This window comes from Cariama cristata, unplaced genomic scaffold (genome assembly GCF_000690535.1).
Source record: "Cariama cristata isolate BGI_N322 unplaced genomic scaffold, ASM69053v1 scaffold6431, whole genome shotgun sequence".
Taxonomy (NCBI): domain Eukaryota; kingdom Metazoa; phylum Chordata; class Aves; order Cariamiformes; family Cariamidae; genus Cariama; species Cariama cristata.
In genome coordinates, this window is record NW_009597442.1 from 1 (window position 1) to 15,612 (window position 15,612).

A 15,612-nucleotide genomic window follows, 5' to 3' on the forward strand; every position below is an offset into this window, starting at 1 on the left:
GAGCGGAGGCTGAGGCTGCCGGTGCCTTAACTAACAGCCTTGCTCTCCCTGCTGCGGTTTATGGTTCAGCATCTCCGTGGTTCTCGTAACTGGTACGAACGATCCCAGAAGGGTGTGTGCCTTCCTTTAATCCTGTGTTCCTACCAGCTGGTTATTTTAGTAGCTTAGTTGATAGGCATCCTTCTGACAAGTGAGCCTCACAGCTGCTTAGAGCAGGTTTTGGCAGAGGACAACGTGTTTCCTGGAGTACGAGTCCTTTCTCCCCTCTGTCACACACTGAAAATGAAACCAGTTTAATCGTGCTAGTCATGCAGCCTTTTTTTACCCCCAAAAGAGCCACTGTCACAGGCTACCTGGGGACCACGTGCCTCACATTCCCACTGGGAAGAGCATGGGTGTTGGAGGTGGTGGCCAGGTCCAGGATTTTCACGTGGTGACCTGACAGACGCAGCTGATGCAAGTGTGGCAGTGTACATGCTGCCAAGTGTCATAATGAGTGAGATCAGATGCAGCATCTGTGCTTACCTGCCTCTGGGTAGGCTTCTGCTGCTCTCCTACCAGCTCTTGACTTCCTTCAAGAAATCATTGAAGAGTTCTGCTTTATCTTACCAAGGGAGGGTGAGACGTACCTTGATGAAAAGGTTAGACATGCCAAACCCCCTCCCACCAGCTGAAAAATGTTTAAATCCAAAATTGAGCTCTGAGGTGTCTCAGTATACTGCCTGCATTTTTACCTGAAAGCTTCTTAGGTATCTACAGGTGTAAGCTATGTGTTTTCAGGTGCCCCTAAATGTCAGCAGGTAGGTGCCTAAGCTCACCTAACATGCCCCTCAAGGCTCCCAATCCAGAATTTGGTTGGAGTGGCACCTAAGCACCCCTAGACCCTCACTCAGTAGGCACAGATCCCAAAGGATGCCAAAAGCATCAGCCAACTAACGTGTCCAGGGTAAGGAACGGATTTCAGCCAGGTCTGACTTGCTGTGGGGCTGTGTGTTTACTAGCGTTGGTATAAAGGGAAGGTAATGTATGGGATGGGGGGGAGAGAAAAGCAGTTCAATTTTGATCAACATCTGTTTAGTTTCCCTCTTCCTTCACTTGGGAGGCATTGGAGCATCCCAGGGCTTCCAGAGCCTCTCTCTGTCTAGGTTCAGAAGAGTGGGTACCTGTGTTCACTACTATAGAATTTTCAGCCCCTGCCTGAAATACCATCTCAGCTACTCATTTGTAGGATTAAAATACTTGGTGCTTCACCTCAGAGCTTCCTAGACTGGATTTTTTTCTCATATACGTATCCCTTTTTCTCAGAAGATGGTGACTGGATGATCCTTATTATTGTAGGAAGTTGGTTTAAGAGATGGTTCTGCTTTGTTTTTTATGGTTGTCATCTTTGTGTTTAATTTATCAAAGTTGTATTAAAAAAAAAAGTGTATTTCAAATGACATGTGGTGACTTCCTTCTCTCTGTCTGCATTGTTTATACTAAAATAATTTCCTACTTCTATTGCTTCAGCTTCTCAAATACCTTTTTTAAAGCAGATAAGTTAAAATCGCCTCTAATTCTTTCATAAATGAACTCTATAACCTCTTCCCATCTTGTATGCCCTTTTTCTTTTTTTCCCTTTTGCTTAGCAAGTGTCTAACAGTTATGATCTGATGATGCCCACTTGCTACGTGCTGGTGATGGTTTCAACCTGCTTTTCATAGGCAGATCTAGCAGCAGAGCAACCGGAGTACCTCTTTCAGAATGTTTGGCAGTCTTTAGTGTTCAGACAGAAGCTGGTGAAAGGGCATGGGAAAGGCAGTATGCTTCAAAGGAAAGGAACTATAGATGCTTATTTCTTTTGTTAATCAGTATGATAGAAAGTGCCTGTTTACAGCCATACCTAGAACTACAAGTGTTTTATTTCAGGCAAGGTGAACAGAACTGCACAAAACCTTTCATAGCAGCAACTGCTCAAAGCGAAGGGATCAAGCTAGTTTTCTGCCTAACTAATTTCTGTCTAGGCTTACAAGCTTTTCTATGGCCTTTCCAGTTGCTGGGAGAAGATGGTCTCACTTTTAAAATCAGACAGTTTTCATAGGCCTAATGTGTTCTGCAAGGACTATGTTCTTGCACAGACTGCCGCTGTGTACAAGACTGATACAATCACATTCCCTGGGCTCATTGTGCATGTATAAAGTGATTATTTATCATCATGATATCTGATTGTAAACCACCTGCAGAGGTTCTGCAGTTGACCTGTGCATGTGTGACATCTCCAGCATATCTTGGATCTGTTGGACTTTCTGCATACCTGCAGGTTACCAGTACAGGAGTCACTTTCAGTGGATGAATAATGTGTTTCTGTGAGTTGAGTGACAACCAGACTCAGTTGCAGACTCTCTCAGTATTCATGTTTTTGCTGTCAAATAAGCCATTTCAGTGCGTTTTTAAAACGTCTTCCTTCTGCTTCTTCCTACTTATTTCTTCCTGCAACAGCCTCTTTTGGTTTATTGGTAGCTCATTTCAGAAAGAGAATGTTACTGCAATCTTTAGTGAGGTTACTGTGGTACTAATCTTTGCCTCAAGTTTGTGGTGTTGTTCCTCCTGGCTGGTGCCTTCAGGAAGATCTCTTCCTCAGGCTTGTGGGCTGGATCTCTTTCGTAGCTTTTACCTGAAATATTAAGAAAAAAAAACAAACCAAAACCCACCCAACAAATACAAGCAGAACTAAGCTAAATCCCCTTAGAAAGATTACTTACTTTGGTATAGAGTCTGCCTGTGTAACTTAGTTAATTATCTGTCTTCTAGATGTACTAGACTGCCAAAGGACTGGCTGCTATAGTCCAAACCTTTTCCTATTTGAAACCACACTTCCGAAAGCTCCAAGTACTACAGCTGCAGAAATGAATATTTTTTGGAGAACGCTTTCTGCTTCTCTGCATCTGCAAAATGTAGTCGTTACTTTTGGGATCTGGCACTGTAGATGTATGTGCCATTTGTATTGGTATTCCTATAGGTAAAAACTGGTTTAGCAAAGTCCTTTGTATTCCTCAGGAAGGAGAGTTTGTTAGGACTGGGGATGATTACTTCAGCATGCTGATGTACAGTATGCTCCTTCTGCCCAACGCCTGTCAATTCTTGGGTGCACAGCCCCACTGACAAAACTGCATCAGACTTTCAGCTCTCCGTTCTCTGCTGCAGCACAGGTTATAGGATATCTTGATTAGCAAGTAGCTGTAACTGTGTTATCTACAGCATCAGAGTGAAAAGCAGAGTCCTTGACTGTAGACAAGGCAGAACCATGCTTGTTCTCCTTAGCCACAGTTGCCTGTTTGCTGTTCTGCCTTTGCCCATCTGCTTTGTGATGCCAGTGTTGGCCAGCTGAAGAGGGAGAAAGGACAGAAGTTGATGGGAGCTGTTTGAACAAGATGCACAGCCCGCTTCTTCTCTGCAGGGGTGAAGTTGCTTCAAATACTTGGTTAACAAGCTTGGCTCACAAAAGATGTTTTCCGTGCATAATAAAGTAGAAGTGTTCTTAAAACAGTCACACTTGAGTTCCCCTGTGTTTGCTGCTTGAAGCTGTAAAGCAGAAAACACTGCTAAAAGTGAATGCATTTAGGGAACTGCATAGGTGGTAAGTTTAAGTTCAGTGCAAGCAATTACAGAACAATCCTGACAGATTTGTGATTAAGAGAAGAGTTGAGGAACTGTCAGTTATAGAGAAGGGATTTAAGAATTTAACATTCATCGGCTCTCTGGTTCCTGAGGCAAATACAAAAAACAAATGCTCTAATCCATTGTCAATATTCAGAGCAAGATGAGCGTTGGACAAACAGAAGAATAATGAGACACACTTGAAACTGGACTGCATTTCAGAGCCAAAATGACTCTATGCCCAAGCGCAGCAGAAGTGGCCGTTTGTGACTAAGCTAGGAACATGCTTAATAGGAAAAGCAGGGATTATAGCTGAATGAATGAAATATCCAAAGCTTGAAAGCATGTTAAGTATATTTTGTAAAACAAAGTATTCTGGCAGGAATCCAAACAAATCCACTCAAATACTGTTGCCGTCCTGTGAGAAAGTTGGCTATGGAGAGGCCTGCTACTTCATTTAAGGCAAGCCAAGAGAGAGATTAGGGAGTTCTTAAGGATTTTTCCATCAGTTTGGAAAGTAAATGGAAAAAGATAGAAATACTATTGAAAATACTCTCTGTATTTTGCAGTATTTTAAATAAACTTTGCTGTTTGAAGCTGAAGCAAAAAAATTACAGGTGCTAACTTGGATGAAAATCATGTTTAGAAGAACTAGGAAGTAGGAGAGAATTATCTGGCCTCAAATTAGGAATAACTAGAACTAGTAGAAGTAGAATAATGAGGTTTGAGAGTTTGTTCGCCATCTGAACAGGTGGTATAAAACACATTCCCTGAGATTAAACTGGACAGTAATGCCTGTAGAATCTTGAAGTCCAGAAGGAAGTACCTCTGATGGAAGTTCCTTGAATGAAAAACATCTCAAAAAGTCAGACTTAAGAAAAACAGGCTGGCTTCTGACTCGATGCCAGGATTGTTGCTGTCATTCCTGAAACAGGGTACTGGGAGGTGAGTTGCAAGTTAGATGCACAAATGAACTCAGTTCTATGATGCTGAGGATTGTAACATCAAAAATCTAGGTGCCTTTCTGGCTAACAGAGAATGGTATGCAGCTTCCCTTTGAAACACCTGGTTGCAACCAGGATGCCTGCAGATCCAGTAAACACTAAATGTGCTTAGGCTAGTTTAAGCCTCAACGATTTTAGGGCCCCTGGCACAGAGAAAGACAACATCATGGAGGGGGAGAAGGTGAACAGAGCTTAAGATGCTTATGCGCTTTTGACTTTTTCTATTCAGCAACTTATGCACCTTCTCTGCCTCTTGTCACTTGATGTTCAGGTCTAAACCTGCTAGTGGGAAGTACCTATTCGAGAGAGTGATTAGAGCACTTAGTTAAGACTCTTCTGGGAAGTTGAGTTTTCTTTATCTCAGTATATATAGAGATCTTTGTTTCTATCTGTCAATGCTCAATACTTCCTGTGGGATTTGTTTTAGCTTTCTTTCCCCCCCGCCATGGAAATGCTGTTGCCGTTGACAGTGAGACATAACATGCAGCTTTCCAACATAGTCATACTAGTACCGTGCTGTTTGTGCCAATACTGCTGTAGGCTAGGAAACTTAGGTAAAATATCACAACTTTATAGTACAAAACACTGAGCATTGTTTTGTAAGTCTTCTGCCACTAGGCAGAGAATAGCTATGGTCAATGTAGAAGAGAATGGTAGCTTTTTGCTAAAGTTGCAAAAATGGGTATTTGCACACAAGCAACAACTAAAAATGGGTAAAACATAAATATTTGATATGGAGGAGATTTGTAACATTATTTCTCTTAAATAAAGGATTTATCTATTTCAAGTCAAGAAAAGAATAACTGCATGGAGATTTATTGGTTATATTTGTGGGGGTTTTTTTTGGCTGTTTAAATTTAATTTGGAAGGATGGGTGAACAGCTGTATAATTTGACTTCTTCCCTCCTTACTGTGCCACTTGCTTCCTTCCATCCCTGCTCGTTTATTTACTTCCTTTATTCTTTATTTTTAAGGACTTGCTCCTGAGGCCAATAAATTAGTAAGCAGCTTGAAAATGATGCCGATGCTGCATGATGAGGCATATGCCCAGGAAACAAAACTGAACAACAGCCATGAATTTCCAGATAACACATTGGTGCTCCCGTAAGTGCATTTTCCTTGGGGAGAGGGAAGGTTAGGAAATATCATGTTAATTTTCAGGTAATTACATCTCCAAACATTTAATGTGAAGAATCCATTATGAGATTAGCAAAAATGCTTGTATTAACTAAAAGGAAAAAGCCTGCCATGTCTGGCATGATAGAAAATGTCTGTTTTGATATATTTGCAATGATGTGTCTTACAACTGCTTGAGAAATAGCTTTTAAATTAGGCAACAAGTAACCATTCTGGGCACTGTAGTCCTGCATTTTTTTTCTTGTTTTGAATATTCATTTGCTACTGTGCAAACGTACGAATATTCTATAGAAACTTAAAAAACCTGTATATACAGCTCTATGTGAATTATCTTCAGCATATGTCTGGAAAAGTAGCATCTAATTAATGCATCTGTGAATAGGCCTCGTGCTTTAATTCTGCAGGCCTTCTGTTTTTAAAAAAACCCTAAAAGCTGATTCTCTTTCCCAAATGTATGCAACATTATGATAATAAGCGATGGGCTTATAATTAATCTGCATTGCTTCTTAACTGTTGGGCAATGATTAATAAGCTTATAGGTTTTATTTAGAGGGCAGTATGCTAATTTCAGATATTCCCCAGCTGTGATGAATGACTGTACCCCTGTAAACATGTTAACTTTGCACAAAGGATGATTTTACGCAGCCATTCAAAACTAAATGGGACTATAGCTGTTTTGCTATAAAAGTAAAAATGGATATTTGTTAATATTTAAGGAAAAAAATAGGACATACAAAGAAAATGCAAGGTTTATTAATTTCTTTCTATTTTGTATTGAGGTCTCTGTGTAAAGCTTTTAAAAGTAACAACTTAAAAGGCACATGCCAGGAAAAGGGGTAAAGAGAAAAGAAATGGACTCCCAGTGGAGTAGAATTGCTGTGAACATACAGTTTGTGTTAAATACAATAGTAATAGTAAGAAAAATGGAGCTCTATTACGATACTGTAACTGAATAATTTTTGCATACTTTAAGGGATTTAAAATATAACAATATACACTAATATACCTACTTGAGTCCTAAATATACTTCTGGCACATCTTTTCCATGAAGAACAGAAAAGCTTAAAACAATCATTCACATAAAAACCTGAGGTTTAAAAAACAATTTTGTTTTGTTTTTCTGGCACTGCTGAGTGGAGGTTAGTCATGGCAATTTGCCATTTTTTCTTTTGTGCTAGCAGAGTGATATTTTAACTAGGCAGTTGAGAAATATTGAGGGGTTTTGAGGGTAGAAAATAGGAGTATTTGTGAACTTCGTATATCTCTGTGATAACCTTGATGTAAGAGGAATGATACGATCTCTTTTTCGAGAGAGGCATCAAAAGTCATAGGCTAGACTAGTTTCTGGTGTGGGTATGTTGTGTTTTATTTAAACAGCACATCCTCAGGGGAGCTTTCTTTTCACAGATTTTCAACTGACTTCCAAAGTTACTCTTAGCATGTGTAAATGTGATATCCAACAAGGCAATTTTTTCATATGAAGTCTAACTTCTTAGGTACAGTGTATCAGTTGTGTATTTTTTGTTCATAACCATTGTTCAAATACTCTCTCTGCTGTACGCAACTGTCTTACAGGCATTATAAGGGGAGCAGGTCTGCAGATTTTATTAGCTGATGAATTGATAATTAACTCTTGTTTTTGCATATTTTATATTGCTATAAATATATACAAGAATAGCAAGTGGAAACAAAACACTATTGCGAATGCCGAGGGAAGGTAATCAACTTTTCTGTGCTCTAAGCACCTTATTTTGGGAACTTTTATGCATCCATGCAGTATCCTGGTGTTTTCTATAGACTTTGACTGTCTTCCAGTGTAAATGTTGAAATATCTATCACTGTTACAGCTGGCAAGGAACTTTCTATCATCCTCAGGCAGTGGAAAAGCATTGAGAATGCTCTGAAGGTGATCATGTTAAATATGCTCTGGATGGCTCTGCCTGGAAGAGCGAGTAGGAAGGGCAGAGCTGGCCTGCTAGCAGTTCTTCTTTGTTAGCTGCTTGTTGGCCACTGCATTGCGAAATAGGAATGTATTCCAACAAACGTAAGAATGGGTGAAGATGGAGGATATTCTATCCTTTTCCAAGCTTCAGAAAGGTATCAGAAAATTTTAGTAGTAAGGTTCTTTTAGTACCCAAATCTTAACTGCCAAGTCGAATGTATATGTAGTGGACTTTAGCTTTCTAATCTCTCAGAGTAATGTGGAGAAATGAACATGTTTTGTGGAGTAAAACACATGCTCTGTGTGCAGTCCATTTGGCTGGCAAATCAAAGGTCTTTGAAGAATCAGGTTTCTTGAGATAGGCAAGTGGAAAAAGGGAGACCAATGGTCCTTGGAGGCAGGGAGAGCAGACAGCATGTGTAGAGCTAGGACAATCCCACTGTGATTCCATAGCTATTGTGACCTTTAAGTCCCCTCCAAATTTGGGATCATGTACTTTTTGTAAGCTGTGTCAACACTTGTTAATCTTTGGTCTCCATCTGCTGGGCTACACCCTACATGATGTTAGAAAATGTTACAGTCCTCAGCCCCACAGATGCTTTATCCTATTGCTTGACTGTTTGGCTTTGGTTTTGGTTTGGTTTGTGTGTTCTTCTCTTGCATAGTTGCTTTGTATTGTTTTTATTGTACTTAGAGGAGTCTTTTCCTAGCTGTCAAGGTTGCACTTGTTCAGTGGCTGATAATTGATCACCAGTGAGTTGTTTATAGTCCTGAGGCCTCTGTTTCCAACCTATGCCAATATTTTAAGATCTCTGCTAGTATCACATGCTTAAGCTTCACATAATGACAAGAGACAACTGGTACCATATAGCAAACTTTCATAAGAAAGTGATAACAGGCTTAATAGGCTAGGACTGGAGTTTTACAAGGTTAGCCTATTACTAGCGAACGCAACAGTTTACTTGAAGATCTTAACTGACCAAGAGAGGTTTTCTTCTGAAGTCTGAGGTCAGAGAAACTGAGAAGAGTGGATCTTCTAAAGGCCATAAAAATGAATCCCAGTCATAAGGCTCTTAAGAGAAGGTACCCTTTGTGTCAGGAAAGAGTATCTGTTTATAGGGTATCTATTTATATTTATCAAAGAATGAAAAAGTTGTTGCAGCTCTTCTGTTGACCTCCTATAAACCTTGGGAACTTTAGAGAATAGCTTATGAAGTATTTTTAAACATCAAGGCTTTGTATTGACTTTCGTTACAACTCAGTTCCAAACTTCAAGTAAGTCAGGGTTCTTTTCTGTGTTTAGTTTTGCCAGCCCCTCTCTGCCTCCAAAATTCTATTTATTATTAAATTAAATTTAGGGGTTTATTCTTTAAACCACATCAAGCCATGAATTTCTAAACTTGGAACTTAATATTCCAGATTTAAGACCATTTTTTTTGTCATAGACTTAGGGGATGGGGAGGAAAATGGTGAAAACTACTGCTTTAGAGAAAAAAATCAGAAACAATAAGCTGGTGTTAGCTCTAAGAAAATTTTGTCTTCCAATTCTCTCTTTGTAGTGTCTCTAAGCAAAACAAAAGAATTTTTTACACAATCCTGGAGCTCTCACCACTGCTTGATTCTTCCAACATGACACCAGAGGACTGGGCCAAAATTGCAAAGAAACTTGAGGTACTGTGGCATGGGATAAGAATTTGTTTGTTGCTTAAACAAAACCAGCAGTTTATCTAGTATACTTACAGAGATAAAACAATTCAGTAGTGCTATAGGTATGTATTTGCTTACATAAAACATAAATGTTTTGTACCTGCTTGCAAGGCTTGCTGAATTCTTTTTTTCTTTTGAAAATGTTGCAAATGCATTAAAGTTGTGTAGTTCTTCCAATGATAAGCCATGTCATAATTCTGTACAAGAAAATAAATAGGATAATTGCAGCTATGATTGAATAAGGTATGTAATATGTAGGTTGATATGTTCTAAAATGTTGACTTGAATTCACTGTCCAAAAATACTGAATAAAATCCTTAGGTGTAGGTGACTTAACTGAAGGTTGCTTAGTTACACACCACTTGAGTGTTCAAATAGCGTAATAGTTGGCTATTGACATAGAAAATAATTTCATGCCTCTTATGCCTTTCTTGCTCTGGATACAGACAGACTTGACTAACTTTGGCTTTGCAGCCAAATGCTATCATGGTTAGGTTTCCCACACTGGGAAATGTTATTTCTGCATATATAGATCAATTAATTACATCCTTCTCTAGATTAAAAAAATCAGCATTTCTCTGCTCCTGTCCCCATGTTTGAACTTAGCTGTGTGCTTTTAAGAGAGCAGAAATGTGAAACATTCAAATACTTCACACCAGGAATTCATACATAGCTGTTGGAAATAAATAACTGTGGGACTAGTAAGATATCGCTCTTCCACTCCTGCTTGCTCTGCAATAGTGGGCTTTATAGTGTAAATTTCCTTCTTCAACCAAGCTGTAGCAATGCATGCAAACAGTGTAATAATACAGGGAATGATGCTGAAGATTCAGGTAACAGTCTTTTACCTTTAGGTCCTCTAATCCTGAAACTACTAAACTAGGGATGATGCTCCTCCTATCGAGTGCACCTTGCCAGGGCAGAGAAGAGATGGAGCTGGCGTATAGGTGGAAAGCTTCTAGGACGGAGCAGGGGTGCAGCTGGGAAAAGCCCAAGGCCAGGAGTAGAAGATGGCAATCCCATGCTGAACAGGACAGAATTTACCTTTCTTAATGCTATATTAGTTTTATTACTAAAAAAAGTGTTTCTTGTACACAGAATGCAGCTTCTCTATATATACAAATATCCACTTTGTGTAATCCAAGGGAAAAGTGCTAAGAAGGGGGAAAAAAAACTTCTTCAATTGTCTGGCTTATGTACAGACATGACACTGCCACTTTGTGTTCAACTTGGACACTTACTTGGCACAGCTTGTAACATGCCAATGACTTGCCAGACTGAAACATTTGAAGATGTTTCTGTGGGATATCTCCTTAATTTCAAGCCTGATCTTTTACATCATGAAGCTTAAACTAAGCTATGTTCTTTTGCATCTAAAGGTTCATAAGGCTGACAATATTCATGAGCATACTGATTGAGTTAGAGAGAACAAATGGCTATTTCTGTAATCTTAGCCCCTCTTGAAACTTACTTACCTTGTTACTGCATTGGAGAGTAACTACAGCATGCTTTTTGCATTGCGCTATAGTTTGACCTACAGAAAGATTTTGCAACATTGGCTGTTGTTCTGCTGGCTAACTTGGTAAGAGATAAGCAGAAATCTCCTGAAACTTCCAGTAGGTAGCAACATGTAGGGACATGTACTGGTGAAGAAATAGCAAAAGGATAAGTAGGAATCTGCAGGTGAGTTTGGAGGTGACCTGGCTATCAGGAGATGCCAAGCGTGTGTGCCTACTGTAGCATAAGATGTGTAATTAATAAGAAATTTCATTTAATTCTATGGCAACTCTTTTTTTTTTTTTCTCCCCCACGCTGGCACTTCATATATCTGCTTAGACTTCTATGTAATCCTTTCCATGTTACCAAAGTATTACATTGGAGACATCAGTGTCTCTCACTACAGTGTTTACTATGTGCATCACTCTTAAAACAGAGGAACCAATTCCTTTTTCCTCCAAAAGTCAGCCAATGACTTTATTCCAACAGGATGAGCTGTGCAATTGGTGTCTTTGTGCATTTAAAAAAACTCCTGTGTGGAATTGTATGTACGTTAAAGTTATTATAAAATTCCTTTTTGCATCTGTGCGTGCCTGATAGTCTAGGAGACTTCTCAAAAACCAGCAAGTGTGTGTACATTAACGAACGACAGGAAGCCTCTTCACCTCTTTCTGCTACGGAATGGATGACTTTTCAACAGGAGAGGGCGCTCTTACACTGGCCATTTGCGCCTCTGCCGCCCGGATTAAATGGACTGTTTTTTCTATAGGTTATGATAGCCTTGGTTTGCCTAATCTGTTCCTGTAAATGGTGTAATCCCTAAAGTAAAAGCGGCAACAAGAAATCAGACTATACGACTAATTTGCATATGTTAACATTCCTGTTTAAAGCCATTGCTAAGCTTTTCTTAATTAGCAGTCTTCTGGTTTAAAAATGCTGCATTAATATGTATACATACAAGAACCTCTTTGACTGTTCCATAATTAGAATTACTGGCTCTAGTGCTTAGCATCCTGTTAACCCTTAATTATATTTAAACTGGAAACAGGATAACTTTAGGAGGAAGTATGCATGTAGTACCCTTTAAAGTATTATGCTGTTGCTTGCATCAGTGAAAGTAATGCCATATGTACTTCACTTGCTGATGCCAGTGCATTTCTCTAACAATGTGAAAAAACCCTGTCTTTCCATCTCCAGGAGCACTATGAAAAGTATGATGGCTTTGTGATCCTTCACGGCACTGATACCATGGCCTATACAGCTTCAGCCTTATCCTTCATGTGTGAGAACCTGGGTAAAACTGTTGTTCTGACAGGATCTCAGGTAACAGACTTAATTTGAAGTCGAAATTAGAAGCCTAATTTTTGGTTTTTATATGCAAAACTAGGTAGTATCCTGACTATTACTGTATAGTTTAATAGTGCAGGGCAGGCTTCTGGCCAGGGTGAATGGTCACAGTGCTGATAGAAATTAGTGAGAACTGACGGGCTGACCAGCTGAGGATCTGCCCCATAATTTTATCATTAATGACGTTACAACTCTGTACCAAATCAGACCAGTAGTTCATTATGGCTGGGCCAGATGCTTCAGGGAAAGATATAAGAGCCTGTCATTGGCCATTGTGTATTAATCGGTTTATATGAGAAGCATCTTTCCAGCCTCAGGTGGCTGCTGGTTGTTAGCTGTCTTTTTTTTTGCCTTTAAAGCCCTGAAGCTTATTACTTTTTACTTCAGCAGTTGTTATCCTGTCTTATGTTACTCATTGTTGCATTCTTTATAATTTTTAAAATAAAATCTAAGCATTAGATGCATTTTTGATCATTTCTGTTCCACAAAGCATCTAATATAGACTGTTTCCTTTCCTCTAAAGACTACATTTATTAATTTTCATTCTCTTAGCTGGAGATCAGCCCTTTGCATATTGTCTGAGGGGGAGGGGTTGTCTTACCAGAATAGCTTGCTTGAGCATAAAATACAGCTCTAATCACAAAGGAGAGATGAAACATTGCACTGTAAAATTCCCCTCCCCCATGTCATAACTTCCCTTTCATATGTGGTCTATTTGAAGTCAAAATACAGAAGTGTAGGAAAGAGTAGGCTCCCACTTACTGTCTTGACGTGGGGTAGTCTAGTTGTGATACATCACATTCAAGGTTTTACTTTCTTTTTGGCTTTATTGCTTGGAGAGCTGCCTGACATATGATCTAGCAATGGAGCATGTGTGGTTTCGGGTTGTTTTTTTTTCATTGCTGAAAGGAGCTCTGACTCTCTGTTAATAAAGAGGCAATCTGAAAAGGCATGGAAGTCATTACTCAGCAGACCAAATTTCTGTTTTTAATCTTGTCCTCTTCTGTCAGTAATAACCTGCTGGCTCAGTTTTTCTGTAGTGTGAGGAAAGATGGTGCAAGAGAGCTGTTGTGAAGCCCGTAGTGGCAGTTATGTATGATCTGGAGCTGTTGCTTTTTTTCTGTACAATCACTTCTCCCCTGCTCAGTCACTTTAACTACACCTGCTTTCTATTTTTTTAACTTTTTCCTGAATCAGTCTTTTAATCTGCTTAATCACACTAGAATCATCTCTATATTACTATTAAGCACCTAAATTATAAAAGTCTGTTACATACAGAGGGAAATCCTGCCATCTGCTGCAGTCTGAAATAGTTTGGATGAAGAAGGAAACTTTATTTGTCATAAATCATTGTTACGTAAATTATTCATGTATTTGTATTGCATAAGTTTGACTTTTTTTTTTCTGCTCTGTAGGCTTTACATAAGGGACAGGGTGTAATTTCAGTCTCTGTTCTTCAGGTGCCCATATACGAGTTGCAGAATGATGGCCGAGCCAACCTTCTGGGGGCACTGCTGTTTGCTGGGCAGTTTGTGATTCCTGAGGTCTGTTTGCCTGTGAAGACCATCTCAGAAGCTGCTTTTCTTCCTCTAGCCTGGACACATATTCACATAGTTAAAATATCTGGTAGGCAGTAAGGAATTGCACTTAAACAGGAAGATAAATGGATTCTGCTGAGGTAACAGCTGCTTGCATGGCAAAGCACGTGCCATTTTCTCAGGAGTTGTATCCCCTATATACAGTTTATAAAGACTATCAAGTCTGAAGCATAGCTTGCAGCAGACTTGAAATTAGACGTTCCCTTGCAAATATGTGGGATCTGAAACACTTAAGTCAGTTTTTCAACTGAAAGTTACTTTGAAGTTCTAAAGTTGCTCTAGAACTGATAGGAGTGTCTTCCAGCTCTAGTTCCTGAGGACTGAAGTGTCAAGGATGATATACCTAATGGACATGGAAGTACCTCCATGGTCTCAGTACCGTGCCTTTAAAGATGTTGGTGCTGTGCAGCCCAAAAATCAGAGAAAACTGGTCACGTTACACTTCATTTCAGTTCTATCATGCTCCCGAAGCTAGTTCTTATAAGACAACAGCAATAGCTGACTGACCAAGACCTTCATAACTAATAACAATTTTGAGGTATCTCTTTTCCTTCAAATTCCAATTGACAAACTTTAAGGGACTTGAGAAGGAAACTAATTATTTATGTGTGGTGACTCTTTTGAAAGTTATCCTCACTTTCATCAGGCCTTTTGTTAAGGTTTTGGACTCTGAATTTAGATATAACTGATGAACTTATTAAAAAGTCCACACTGTTTCTTTCCTCTATCTCTGAAGTGAACTGAGACAAATTTGCTGTCTCCTAGGCTATGCCTCATGAGAGTATTATGAAACTAGTTAGCTCTTAATTTGTTTTGTTCTTAAATTCTTAAACGAATATGTGACAGATGTGCCAACTGTGTTGTTTTTTTTTTGAAAGGGTAAGAGTTGTAAACATCTACTAGCCTCTGAGTTGCTTTAAAGATTTAGAAAACACTTTATAAAGGACAGACTACAGTATTTATCTACTGAATCTTTTAATTACTGGCTTATTCACAGACCTGTTTCTTTACTTGTCTTGCAGGTGTGCCTGTATTTTTATAATAAACTGTACAGGGGAAATAGGGTGACTAAGGTGGATGCTGGGAGTTTCAATGCCTTTTCCTCACCTAACCTGCCTCCACTTGCAAATGCTGAGGTTGATATTACAAGTAAGCAACATCATCTCTTAAGCCTTGTAATTTATGCTACACGCAATAGAACTCTAGGTGAAAAGAATCTCTACCTATGTAGTTGAAATGCTGTTTTTAAACTCAAATATCTTTGAAAGCCCTGTAGCTTGACTCCACTTTATCTACTTCGAAACTGTTTAAATATTTGTAAGACAGAGTTTGTGACTCAACTGCATTTACCTATTGAATATAGATGTGAGCTAGACTGACACATATATATATATATATAAAGACCCAGACTAACCAGAGGGAATGTTGCTCCTGTGTCATGAAAATGCTTGCTCTGAAGATAAAAATGAGGGAGTGAGGACTGAAAGAACAAAGAATTTAATCTCGTTAATGACCATGCTGGGCTCTGAAATCAGGCAAAAGAGTCATTGCAGAGCACTTGCATCTTCAACAGATTCTCTGATGCATGCCATTGTGTAAGATGTTTTACTGGATACTTAGGACCTGTCTGAACTGCAAGCACACTGAAAACAGCAGGCCTAGAGTATGTGCTGTGTGAAGTGTGTTTTTTGTTTTGTCCGTGTCCACCCCCCCCCCCACCACACTTCCACAGCTTCCCCTTCAT

General features: G+C 39.3%; 1 protein-coding gene across 1 annotated transcript in view; it reads left to right on the plus strand.

The window, feature by feature from the left end:
• Window positions 1-5,614: 5,614 nt before the first annotated feature.
• ASPG (asparaginase) overlaps window positions 5,615-15,612 on the plus strand; it is a gene marked incomplete at its 5' end in the record, with an annotated part of 41,069 nt that continues 31,071 nt past the window's right edge. Inside the window, 5 exons of the mRNA XM_009708880.1 lie at window positions 5,615-5,744; window positions 9,279-9,390; window positions 12,121-12,246; window positions 13,731-13,814; window positions 14,891-15,017. Of these exons, the coding sequence (XP_009707182.1) occupies window positions 5,615-5,744; window positions 9,279-9,390; window positions 12,121-12,246; window positions 13,731-13,814; window positions 14,891-15,017 (579 nt within the window). The remainder of the gene's footprint in view (window positions 5,745-9,278; window positions 9,391-12,120; window positions 12,247-13,730; window positions 13,815-14,890; window positions 15,018-15,612) is intronic.